This window comes from Salvelinus fontinalis, chromosome 5 (assembly GCF_029448725.1).
Source record: "Salvelinus fontinalis isolate EN_2023a chromosome 5, ASM2944872v1, whole genome shotgun sequence".
Classification (NCBI taxonomy): domain Eukaryota; kingdom Metazoa; phylum Chordata; class Actinopteri; order Salmoniformes; family Salmonidae; genus Salvelinus; species Salvelinus fontinalis.
This window is the reverse complement of record NC_074669.1, coordinates 41,864,497-41,876,754: the sequence shown is the minus strand read 5'-3', so window position 1 is coordinate 41,876,754 and position 12,258 is coordinate 41,864,497. Positions and strand designations below refer to the sequence as shown.

At 42.0% G+C, this 12,258-nt stretch overlaps 1 protein-coding gene across 4 annotated transcripts in view; it reads right to left on the bottom strand.

Annotated features, from left to right (window-relative positions):
* Positions 1-4,632: 4,632 nt before the first annotated feature.
* The window catches only part of coro2aa (coronin 2Aa), a 54,073-nt gene continuing 46,447 nt past the window's right edge, over positions 4,633-12,258 (bottom strand). For 3 of the 4 annotated variants that reach the window (XM_055923454.1, XM_055923456.1, XM_055923455.1), the window contains exons 10-12: positions 9,684-9,774; positions 8,142-8,413; positions 4,633-7,911 (exon numbers count right to left, since the gene is read on the bottom strand). In XM_055923454.1, coding sequence (XP_055779429.1) covers positions 7,780-7,911; positions 8,142-8,413; positions 9,684-9,774 — 495 coding nt within the window. In that variant the 3' untranslated portion in view covers positions 4,633-7,779. The remainder of the gene's footprint in view (positions 7,912-8,141; positions 8,414-9,683; positions 9,775-12,258) is intronic. The other variant, XM_055923457.1, reaches the window with a different exon arrangement.

The following is a 12,258-nucleotide window of genomic DNA, read 5'->3' as shown; positions in this document are numbered from 1 at the left end:
CCCCATTAGCTGCTGCCAAGGCAGCAGCAGAACACACCTGGGGTTGAGAATGAGAACACACCTGGGGTTGAGAATGAGAACACACCTGGGGTTGAAAATGAGAACACACCTGGGGTTGAGAATGAGAACACACCTGGGGTTGAGAATGAGAACACACCTGGGGTTGAGAATGAGAACACACCTGGGGTTGAGAATGAGAACACACCTGGGGTTGAGAATGAGAACACACCTGGGGTTGAGAATGAGAACACACCTGGGGTTGAGAATGAGAACACACCTGGGGTTATTTCATTTTAGTTAGACCCCAGACCACTGTCAACCAGACTTCTCCCTGGTTAGGAAAATGGGTGTTACATATCCAAATGTAACACTACCGAGGAAAGGGCCGAAAATATCCAGTAGCCTTAGAAATAAGGTTAATGAAATCAATAACATCAGATAACATTCATATTAGCCATTTCTTAGATAATCCATTTTATGATACAACAGTAGTAATGCAAGGATATAACATCTATAGAAGAGACAAGAATGCTTATGGGGGAGGTGTTGCTATATATATATTCAGAGCCATATCCTAGTATAATGCTTAGAGAAGATCTTATGCCAAGTGTTATTGAAGTGTTGTGGTTGCAGGTTCACCTGGCACATCTAAAGCCTTTTCTTTTGGGGTGTTGCTATAGGCCACCAAGTGCTAACAGTATCTAAATAATATGTGTGAAATGCTTGATAGTGTACAGTATGTGATGTAAACAGGTCTACTTTCTCAGGGACCTGAATATTGACTGGTTTCATTAAGCTGTCCGCTCAAGAGGAAGTTTCTCACTTTAACCAGTGCCTGTAATCTGGTTCAGGTTATTAATCAACCTACCAGGGTGTTTACAAACACTACAGGAACAAGATCATCCACATGTATTCATCACATTTGTACTAACACTGTAGAACTTTGTTGTAATGCTGTATCCGTACCCATTGGATGCAGTGATCACAATATAGTGGCTATATCCAGGAAAGCCAAAGTTCCAAAAGCTGGGCTTAAAATAGTGTCCAAAGATTTTGCTGTGACTCTTATGTGGATGATGTTCAAAATATTTGTTGGTCTGGTGTGATTAATGAGGAGCATCCAGATGCTGCACTTGATGCATTTATGAAATAGCTTCTTCCAATTATGGATAAACATGCACCTGTTAAGAAACTGACTGTTAGAACTGTTAAGGCTCCATGGATTGATGATGAATTGAAAAACTGTATGATTGAAAGAGATGGTGCAAAAGGTGTGTTTAATAAGTCTGGCTACACATCTGACTGACTTACTGAAAATTGAGAAATTATGTGACTCAACTCAACAAAAGAAGAAGAAACTATATTATGAATCCAAGATTAATGATATAAAGAATGATGGGAAAAACACTTTGGAATACTTTAAATTAAATTATGGGCAGAAAGACAAATTCAACTCCATCTTTCATCAAATCAGATGGCTTATTCATCACAAAACCATTTGATGTTGCCAATTATTTTAATGATTACTTTACTGGCAAAGTGGGCAAACTTAAGCAGGAAATGCCGACAACGAATCGTGAGCCATCGTACTAATGCAAAAAAAAACTAATAATGAAAGAAAAGCATTGCAAGTTAGAATTTTGTAAAGTTAGTGTGGGAGAGGTGAAAAAATTATTGTTATCAATCAATAATGACAAACCTCCTAGCATTGACAACTTAGACAGGAAGCTACTGAGGATGGTAGCTGACTCTGTAGCCACTCCTATCTGTCATATCTTTAATCTGAGCCTGGAGGAAAGTCTTTGTCCTCAGGCCTGGAGGGAAGCCAAAGTCATTCTGCTACCCAAGAGTGGTAAAGCGTTTTTTACTGGTTCTAACAGCAGACCAATCAGCTAGCTGCAAGCTCTTAACAAACTGTTGGAAAATATTGTGTTTCACCAAATACAATGCTATTTCTCTGTAAACTAATTAACAGACTTTCAGCATGCTTATAGAGAAGGGCAGTCAACATGTACTACACTGACACAAATGACTGATGATTGGTTGAAAGAAAGTGATAACAAGAAGATTGTGGGAGCTGTACTGTTAGATTTCAGTACAGCCTTTGATATTATTGACCATAACCTGTATTTTGAAAACGTACATTACCAGTAAAAAAAACATTACATTTGTGTTATTTCATAGTTTTGATGTCTTCACTATTATTCCACAATGTAGAAAATAAAGAAAAACCCTGGAATGAGTAGGTGTGTCCAAACTTGGTACTGTATGTGTTATGGCTTTTCAACCTCAGCTCTGAAACCACGATATGGCAATCTAATATAACTCAGAGGGTTTTCTTTAATGGAAACATATCTAATGTCAAACATGTAAAGTGTGGTGTACCGCAGGACAACTCTCTAGGCCCTCTACTCTTTCTATTTTTACCAATGACCTGCCATTGGCATTAAACAAAGCATATGTGTCCATGTATGCTGATGATTCAACCCTATGCAAATCAGCAACCACAGCTAATGAAGTCACTGCAACCCTTACAAAGAGTTGCAGTCTGTTTTGGAATGGGTGGCCAGTAATAAACTAGTCCTGAACATCTCTAAAAGTAAGAGCATTATATTTGGTACAAATCATTCCCTACATTCTAGACCTCAGCTGAATCTGGGAATTAATGGTGTGGCTGTTGAACAAGTTGAGACTAAATTACTTGGATGTTACCTTAGATTGTAAACTGTCATGGTCAAAACATATAGATTCAATGGTTGCAAAGATGGGGAGAGGTCTGTCCGTAATAAAGAGATGCTCTGCTTTTTTGACAACACATTCCACAAAGCAAATCCTGCAGGCTCTAGTTTAGTCTTATCTTGATTATTGTCCAGTCATATGGTCAAGTGCTGCAAATAAATTCCTAGTTAAGCTGCAGCTGGCCCAGAACAGAGCAGCACGTCTTGCTCTTCATTGTAATCAGAGGGCTAATATTAATACTATGCATGGCAGTCTCTCTTGGTTAAGAGTTAAGGAAATACTTACTGCTTCACTTCTTGTTTTTATAAGAAACATTAATGTGTTGTAAATTCCAAATTGTTTGCATAGTCAACTAACACACAGCACTGACACACACACTTACCCCACCAGACATGCCACCAGGGGTCTTTTCACAGTCCCCAGGTCCAGAACAAATTCAAGGAAACGTACAGTATTATACACAGCCATGACTGCATGGAAGTCCCTTCCATCTTATATAGAGCAAGTGAACAGAAAACCTGGTTTCAAACAACAAATAAAGCAACACCTCATGGCACAACGCCTCTCCCCATGTGACCTACTTGTTGTGTGTATGTACTAACATGTGTACACACACACACACGTAAATTGTAAAGTATTTTGTCTGTATGTGCCTGACCCCAGTAAGACTAGATGTCGCTAATGGGGATCCTAATAAATCAAATCAAATAATGTGTCCCCTATCAATCTTTATGGTTTGTCCCCACAACTTCCTGAACGCAAGGCCCTCCCCTTCCTCATCAAAGATTATGGATATACAGGGTGCCTCCTGAGTGGCGCAGTGGTCTAAGGCACTGCATCGCAGTGCTAGCTGTGCCACTAGAGATTCTGGGTTCGAGTCCAGGCTCTGTCGCAGCCGGCTGCGACCAGGAGACCCATGAGGCGGCACACAATTGGCCCAGCGTCATCCGGGTTAGGGGAGGGTTTGGCCGGGAGGGATGTCCTTGTCCCATTGCGCACTAGCGACTCCTGTGGTGGGCCGGCCGCAGAGCACGCTGACATGGGTCACCAGGTGTACAGTGTTTCCTCCGACACATTGGTGTGGCTGGCTTCCAGGTTAAGTGGGCATTGCGTCAAGAAGCAGTGCGGCTTGGTTGGGTTGTGTTTCGGAGGACGCACGGCTCTCGGGCCTTCGCCTCTCCCGAGTCCGTACGGGAGTTGCAGCGATGAGACAAGACTGTAACTACCAATTGGGGAGAAAAAGGGGTAAAAAAAAAAAAAAAAGAGTATGGATAAGATACTTGTCTGTCCTCCCTAACAACAGGAGTCTTCGTCCACAAAGCGGCACGGTGGGGTGTCTAGCTCCCGCCTATCCTTTCTTTGGATTGGTAGATACATCTCATTATGTTGATGTCAACCACCTGTATTCAATGGAGAAAGATGCTATGCTACTAGCCTCATGCCATGAATGTGCATAGCTTCTCGAGACAACACCGATATAAAGCAACCGGGATGTCACGTGTCTTACTTATATCAGTACACTTGTAACCACCTAAGCATTACGAAAACTTATTTTAAATCAAATAAACCTCATATAGAAAATAAGCCATTCATTGTTGACAAAATTTGACACTTTCTCATTGACCTCGATACAAAAACTCCTTGCTTGGTGGGCTAAACAACAACAGAAAATGCCACCTGCTGGAGGGAGTCAGATTTTCCGGTAGTTGGATCTCCCTCTTCCTCTTTGTCATAATGCACCTGAACCATAGAGATAGATGGAGGACTAGTGCACAAAAGCCCGTTTTAGCATGGGAAGCGCCATTGAGGACTTTCATAATTTTGAAGTAGTCAACTGGGTGAGACTTCAAATGGGTATCAAAAGACTTGAAAAAATACGTAAAATATCCAAAGTAATGTTTTCACCTATTTTTTTTATTCTCTACACCTGATGTATTTCTTGATATATATAAAAACAATATTAAACATAACAGGAACAAAATTAGAATCATTTCATAAATTGTTCACTGTATTTGTGTGAACACTAATATTAATATTCGTTCTGAAAGACATCATAATACCTATACAAAAGAAAACTAAAATTGCAGCTTGATTCTTAGGCACAGTAAGGCTCAGTCATGATATTGCCCAGCAGAAACCCTCCATTTTCAACTTATTTATACAGACGTCCTTGTTTCCAATGAGCAAGATAATGCTAGTGATCGTAGTGTATTTCCCTCAAACTACTGCTCTTTCTACTGCTAAAATATTGCTTCTGTAAAAATGTATAAATGGGACACACACAGTTTGGGGATTTAAAATGCCATCAAGTCCCTGGAATGGACTTTGTGATTTGGTCTTGACCGTATCTTTCCTGAAGAGAAATGGGATACAGTAGTCGGTGAAGTCTACAATGCTTAAAGAGGCCTAGGCACCAAAGTAGTAGTACAAGGATGTGATTGCCAGATATCTAGCCATTGTAGTTGGCAGTAAATGCAAAAGGTCTACAAAAGACCTAGAGACGTATTGCTAAAGTACACATGCCAAGCTAGCTAGACAAGATAGACGACATGCCCTCCACAATGACCATCAGGATTACAATAACAGTCGGTTTTCAGTTTGTTTCTGTCTTCCCTAAGGTGCCATCAGCCAAGTAGTGACTCCATTCAGTCAAGTACCATTTAGAAATATTACCCTTCACATGGCAATACTCTGACTGAGCTACATTGGCCTGCATATATGAGCTGAACAAAAAGGCTAAAAGCAAACACATTGCAGGTGCCCTGGCCCACTTAGTGCAATATTATCCAAGCATATGCAGTTACGTGTTAATGTATTATTAATAAATCTATACTAGCAGTGACAGTGGTTTGCTTGCCCTCATGCTGCTCTTTGACCACGGGCAAAAAAATACTGCTCTCTATGGGAATAGGGGATGTCTTCTCTAGATGCCTGCTCACAAGTGTTGAATAGCTCACAATTATATTTTGGCGTATGTGTGCCGTGCTTGTGTAAAATGTCGATATTCAAGTCAAACGTTGGCCTCTTGCTTTTCTTTGGACAGGGGCAGTGGGTCTCTGATTGTCTAACTAACATATTATGATGCACAATTACAGAGCAGTTCAAATCCCATTTCTTGCCATAGTATTTCCATTTCAAACTATTATGAACCACCAAGTAAGTACTTGTGCAGCAGAGGAGGCTGGCGGGAGGAGCTATAGGAGGATGGGCTAATTGTAATGGCTGGAATGGAATAAATGGAACGATATCAAACACATGTTTGACTCTGTTACATTCATTCCATTCCAGCCATTAAAATGAGCATGTCCTCCTACAGATCCTCCAACCAGCCTCCTCTGTAGTGCATCACAAAAGCAATGACATCATATAAAAAAAAAAAAAGGCTTAGTGTTATCCTGAACGTTCCAAATTAGCCTGCTCCAAACACATATATTCCCCTCTACAGTTTCCTCTGTTGTTTTCAAGAGACAACCCAATCACTTGGGTCAGCACTTACAAATTAACAACATAGTTATTAAGTTCCCTGTTAAGTCATATATTACACTATGGCTTTTTGAGGTTCATTCAATCCCTTAAAAAAAAAAAAAAAACATTCCTACTTTTACACAGCGGCTTCAGGAACAATGAAAACGGATGGACCAGCACCAGACAGGGAAACAGTAAAACTTTGTGTGCCCTACCAACCCACTCCCTACATGATGTGGTGTGTGTGTGTTATCTGACAGCGTTAGACATACTCAATGGTGTGCCTGAAGCATAGAGCTGTAGCCACTGGTGTGAAAACATGCCTCTGTAATTGGTCATCATTACATACGGCTACCTTTTCTTGTCCACAAATAAAAAAGAAACAGAATAAATAAATGCAATTTTAAAAACGACAAGTGAGATTCCCTTGGCTGCTTTCGGGTAAAATAAATTGTGTATTTAGAAGCTGCTGGGCAACGATTGTTCTTTCAGTTGATTGATCTTTCACCAGTTTACCAGTCATTAAAACAAAACGCAGCTTCATTAAAGTTAGACTCACCGAAATGGCGTTGCCACGAGCAGCAGCGCAGATATTGTGACGAGCGAGATGCAAGACTTCGTTCTCACAGTCACACACTGTATATGCGCATGTGCACGGGTTCTCTTCACGCTGTTCACACCACGGTAGCGGGACCAATAAAGAGGAGAAGTTTCGACTCACGCTTCAACGCCCTTAGTTGTTGTGGAAATTGACCCACTATGTTTACTTTCTGCATCTACGTCATATCGCTGAGTCTACCTTTAAATACAAAAGACCCAAATTGACTCAATATAAACAAAATGAAGCACGTCTCTTTCCCCCTCTCTCACACACACATATATTCTGTCATTCTAGATGTAAACATCACCGCAGACATCTCCACCAGCATCCATCCATGTACAGTTGTTTAAATAGGCAAAATCACAAAGCATAGAAAATAAATTCAGTGTATCTTACAATCATGTGTGACATCTGCTCCCATCCAGACAACATTCAAATATAACCAGCAGACAACCACACCATCTTTTAAAGACAGGCACGTACATCTTATTTTCATTATTTTTCAAATAAAAAGGGCATAAACATATTTTTTTACCACAAAAACAAAACTAAAATAAATCAAACTTGCATAGCTCTGAAGCGTACAAAAGGAAAAAGGAAAACTGACTGTGGGGAGAGGAGCAGGGAGAGGGACAAGCGGCTTACATGTATAGTGATGCAGTAGCATTAAAATATGTTACATATTGAGGAGTGACTGAGAGTCTATGGGTGTATGTACATATATGGGGGACATGAGAAGCCTTGGTGAGGCTTTGACCCATCCACAGAGACAGATAGTGTTCTGAGATGACACAGCGAGGCCCCTGGGAAGGGCCCTTGTCTTTAGGGTAAGGAAGGTGGGGGTCGAGGGGTTAGAGGGGTGTTAATTACAGTGAGACCCCCAGGGTGAGATAGCGGGGGAGGGGTGGTCAGAGAGTAATCCAGGGAGAGGTGAGGGTGGCTTGGTACGACGGGGGGGCAAGGTGAGCCTCTTCTCAGTGCGAGCCCTGGGAATTCCTCACGTTGTTGATCTCCAGCTCCAGCTGCTTGATGCGTACGTCCCTCTGGTTGAGCATCTCTCGCAGACGCCGGATCTCCTCCTGCTGCTTGTGGAACTTCAGACGCAGCTGCACACCCAACACACACACAAACACACGCACGTACGCACGGAACACACATTGAGAAAGAATGTGGGTGAGTGCAAGACTAGGGACAGGATATTTTCTGACCCTATATAGTCACCTACAAAACTCCTACCCTACCCATGATGGGATGGGATACAGTCAGTACAGCCTCCATACACTAAACCTTCCTCAACCCACGGTAGAATGGTATACAACCAGGCTGGGTAACTCACATCAAAACCGCCGCATACCTCGTTCTCTGTTTTGGGAGGCGAGCAGAGCGTGGGGTCCTGTCCGTTGCTGACAGACGTCTTACTCCTGCACTCCTTGCCCTCCTTGTTGCCAAGCTGGTCCTGGATGTACGCCAGCTGCAGTTGGCCTGGTCGGCTCTGGGACCGCCGAGTGCCCAGGGAGTTGCCCAGCCCCTTACTGCCCAGGCCGGAGCTCAGCTCCGGGTAGGAGTCCGGTACTCGACTCCCAGGCTTCAGGGACTGGAGCACCGGGCCTAGTGGAGGTGGAAGGTGAGAGAGCAAACATGATGTTAATGTAATGATTACCTTCTTACTGTCTCACATATGGTTGGTTGATGATAACACAACACAATGCTATTGTTGTCAAGATTTCTTTGAAGGTCAACATATATATACTGTATATATTTTTTACATCAGAACATTTGAATTACGAACACAATTTATAACCAAATCAAGGTTCAAAGACATGATAGAGGACGATGGAATATAAACTTTGCAGGGTCTTCTTTGCACAGGACATTGCAGGGTAGATATATATTGTACGAATGGTGCATAATGGGCAACTTCCTGGCAAATCACATGACAAATGAGAATGTCACATCTCGTAGAGGAGCAAATAGGATGCAGCTGAGGCTTCTAGGCAAACATGGGTTCAAACACTATTTGAAATACTTCAACTGGGCTAAATTGAGTTTGCCAGGGGCAATGGAACCAATAGAATAGTATCAAAACGGCAAACCCCGCCCATCTGGTACTCCAGGCAGGCTAAAGCAAAATGCTCCACATTTTTGAAAGATTTTAAATAACATTTGAACCCAGGGCTGCATCTACTGTAGGTAAACAGATTTCATGGTCAGCTAAATGGACATCTTGATCCTCCTTTGACCTTTTCACTGTAGGGGGCAGCAAATGGAATCCATGTTATCTCAAACGGAGAACTAATATCCAGCATTAGGCCCTATTAGGACCTTAGATTGAGAGACAGCAATGTGACCTCGCTGTAAATGAAAGAGCCTGCATGTCTGATGGCTGACCCCGTACACTGATAATCCGTATTCTGATCATATTGAAATACACAATACACTTTTTGATACATAATGTATAAATATCCCTTGAATATACGTATACTACTGATAATGTACAAATCCCTTTTGAATACAGTTCTTCGTTTCCTTAGTATAGCCAGCTACGTGTGCTTAATATTGCAGTTTCCTCATTGCATAATTGAGGTTATTAAACTATGGAGAAACAGGATATGTAACAGTTTAACTTTACGTCCGTCCCCTCGCCCCGACCCGGGTGCGAACCAGGAACCCTCTGCAAACATCAACAACAGTCACCCACGAAGCATCGTTACCCATCGTTACCCTACTTCAGCCGAACCACTACTTCAAGTTCTCAGAGCAAGTGACGTCACCGACTGAAAGGCTGCCAGCGCACTAGCTAGCCATTTCACATCGGTTACACATACGATAACCCTGCCCATCCGCACGACCACCCCTCTCTGTGGTGGTGACCTCTGACCTTTGTCAATGCCGCTAAGCCACTCCTCGGCCGACATGGCGGCCGCGCTCGCCGCCGTCATGGGGTAGATGTCATCCTGGTACGACTCCGACTACAGGGGACGCAAATAAACACACGTACACACAGTTGACGCTGAGTTTGTCATGTTTTCACTACATTGCACTAACGCATTTGGATCAGTAGATTGTGACTACATTGTATTCAAGTGCTCAGTAGATTGTGACTACATTGTGTTCAAGTGCTCAGTAGATTGTGACTACATTGTGCTCTAGTGCTCAGTAGATTGTGACTACATTGTGTTCTAGTGCTCAGTAGAGTGTGACTATATTGTGTTCTAGTGCTCAGTAGATTGTGACTACATTGTGTTCTAGTGCTCAGTAGATTGTGACTCCATTGTGTTCTAGTGCTCAGTAGATTGTGACTCCATTGTGTTCTAGTGCTCAGTAGATTGTGTCTATATTGTTTTCTAGTGCTCAGTAGATTGTGACTACATGGGGTTCTAGTGCTCAGTAGATTGTGACTACATGGTGTTCTAGTGCTCAGTAGATTGTGACTACATTGTGTTCTAGTGCTCAGTAGATTGTGACTACATGGTGTTCTAGTGCTCAGTAGATTGTGACTACATTGTGTTCTAGTGCTCAGTAGAGTGTGACTACATTGTGTTCTAGTGCTCAGTAGATTGTGACTACATGGTGTTCTAGTGCTCAGTAGATTGTGACTACATGGTGTTCTAGTGCTCAGTAGATTGTGACTACATTGTGTTCTAGTGCTCAGTAGATTGTGACTACATGGTGTTCTAGTGCTCAGTAGATTGTGACTACATGGTGTTCTAGTGCTCAGTAGATTGTGACTACATTGTGTTCTAGTGCTCAGTAGATTGTGACTACATGGTGTTCTAGTGCTCAGTAGATTGTGACTACATTGTGTTCTAGTGCTCAGTAGATTGTGACTACATTGTGTTCTAGTGCTCAGTAGATTGTGACTACATGGTGTTCTAGTGCTCAGTAGATTGTGACTACATTGTGTTCTAGTGCTCAGTAGATTGTGACTACATGGTGTTCTAGTGCTCAGTAGATTGTGACTCCATTGTGTTCTAGTGCTCAGTAGATTGACTATATTGTGTTCTAGTGCTCAGTAGATTGTGACTACATGGTGTTCTAGTGCTCAGTAGATTGTGACTCCATTGTGTTCTAGTGCTCAGTAGATTGTGACTCCATTGTGTTCTAGTGCTCAGTAGATTGACTACATGGTGTTCTAGTGCTCAGTAGATTGTGACTCCATTGTGTTCTAGTGCTCAGTAGATTGACTATATTGTGCTCTAGTGCTCAGTAGATTGTGACTACATTGTGTTCTAGTGCTCAGTAGATTGACTATATTGTTTTCTAGTGCTCAGTAGATTGTGACTATATTGTGTTCTAGTGCTCAGTAGATTGTGACTACATTGTGCTCTAGTGCTCAGTAGATTGTGACTACATTGTGCTCTAGTGCTCAGTAGATTGACTATATTGTGTTCTAGTGCTCAGTAGAGTGTGACTATATTGTGTTCTAGTGCTCAGCAGATTGACTATATTGTGTTCTAGTGCTCAGTAGAGTGTGACTATATTGTGTTCTAGTGCTCAGTAGATTGTGACTACATGGTGTTCTAGTGCTCAGTAGATTGTGACTCCATGGTGTTCTAGTGCTCAGTAGATTGTGACTACATTGTGTTCTAGTGCTCAGTAGATTGTGACTACATGGTGTTCTAGTGCTCAGTAGATTGTGACTCCATTGTGTTCTAGTGCTCAGTAGATTGACTATATTGTGTTCTAGTGCTCAGTAGATTGTGACTACATGGTGTTCTAGTGCTCAGTAGAGTGTGACTATATTGTGTTCTAGTGCTCAGTAGATTGTGACTCCATTGTGTTCTAGTGCTCAGTAGATTGACTACATGGTGTTCTAGTGCTCAGTAGATTGTGACTCCATTGTGTTCTAGTGCTCAGTAGATTGACTATATTGTGCTCTAGTGCTCAGTAGATTGTGACTACATTGTGTTCTAGTGCTCAGTAGATTGACTATATTGTTTTCTAGTGCTCAGTAGATTGTGACTATATTGTGTTCTAGTGCTCAGTAGATTGTGACTACATTGTGCTCTAGTGCTCAGTAGATTGTGACTACATTGTGCTCTAGTGCTCAGTAGATTGACTATATTGTGTTCTAGTGCTCAGTAGAGTGTGACTATATTGTGTTCTAGTGCTCAGCAGATTGACTATATTGTGTTCTAGTGCTCAGTAGAGTGTGACTATATTGTGTTCTAGTGCTCAGTAGATTGTGACTACATGGTGTTCTAGTGCTCAGTAGATTGTGACTCCATTGTGTTCTAGTGCTCAGTAGATTGACTATATTGTGTTCTAGTGCTCAGTAGATTGTGACTACATGGTGTTCTAGTGCTCAGTAGATTGTGACTCCATTGTGTTCTAGTGCTCAGTAGATTGTGACTACATGGTGTTCTAGTGCTCAGTAGATTGTGACTACATTGTATTCTAGTGCTCAGTAGATTGTGACTCCATTGTGTTCTAGTGCTCAGTAGATTGTGACT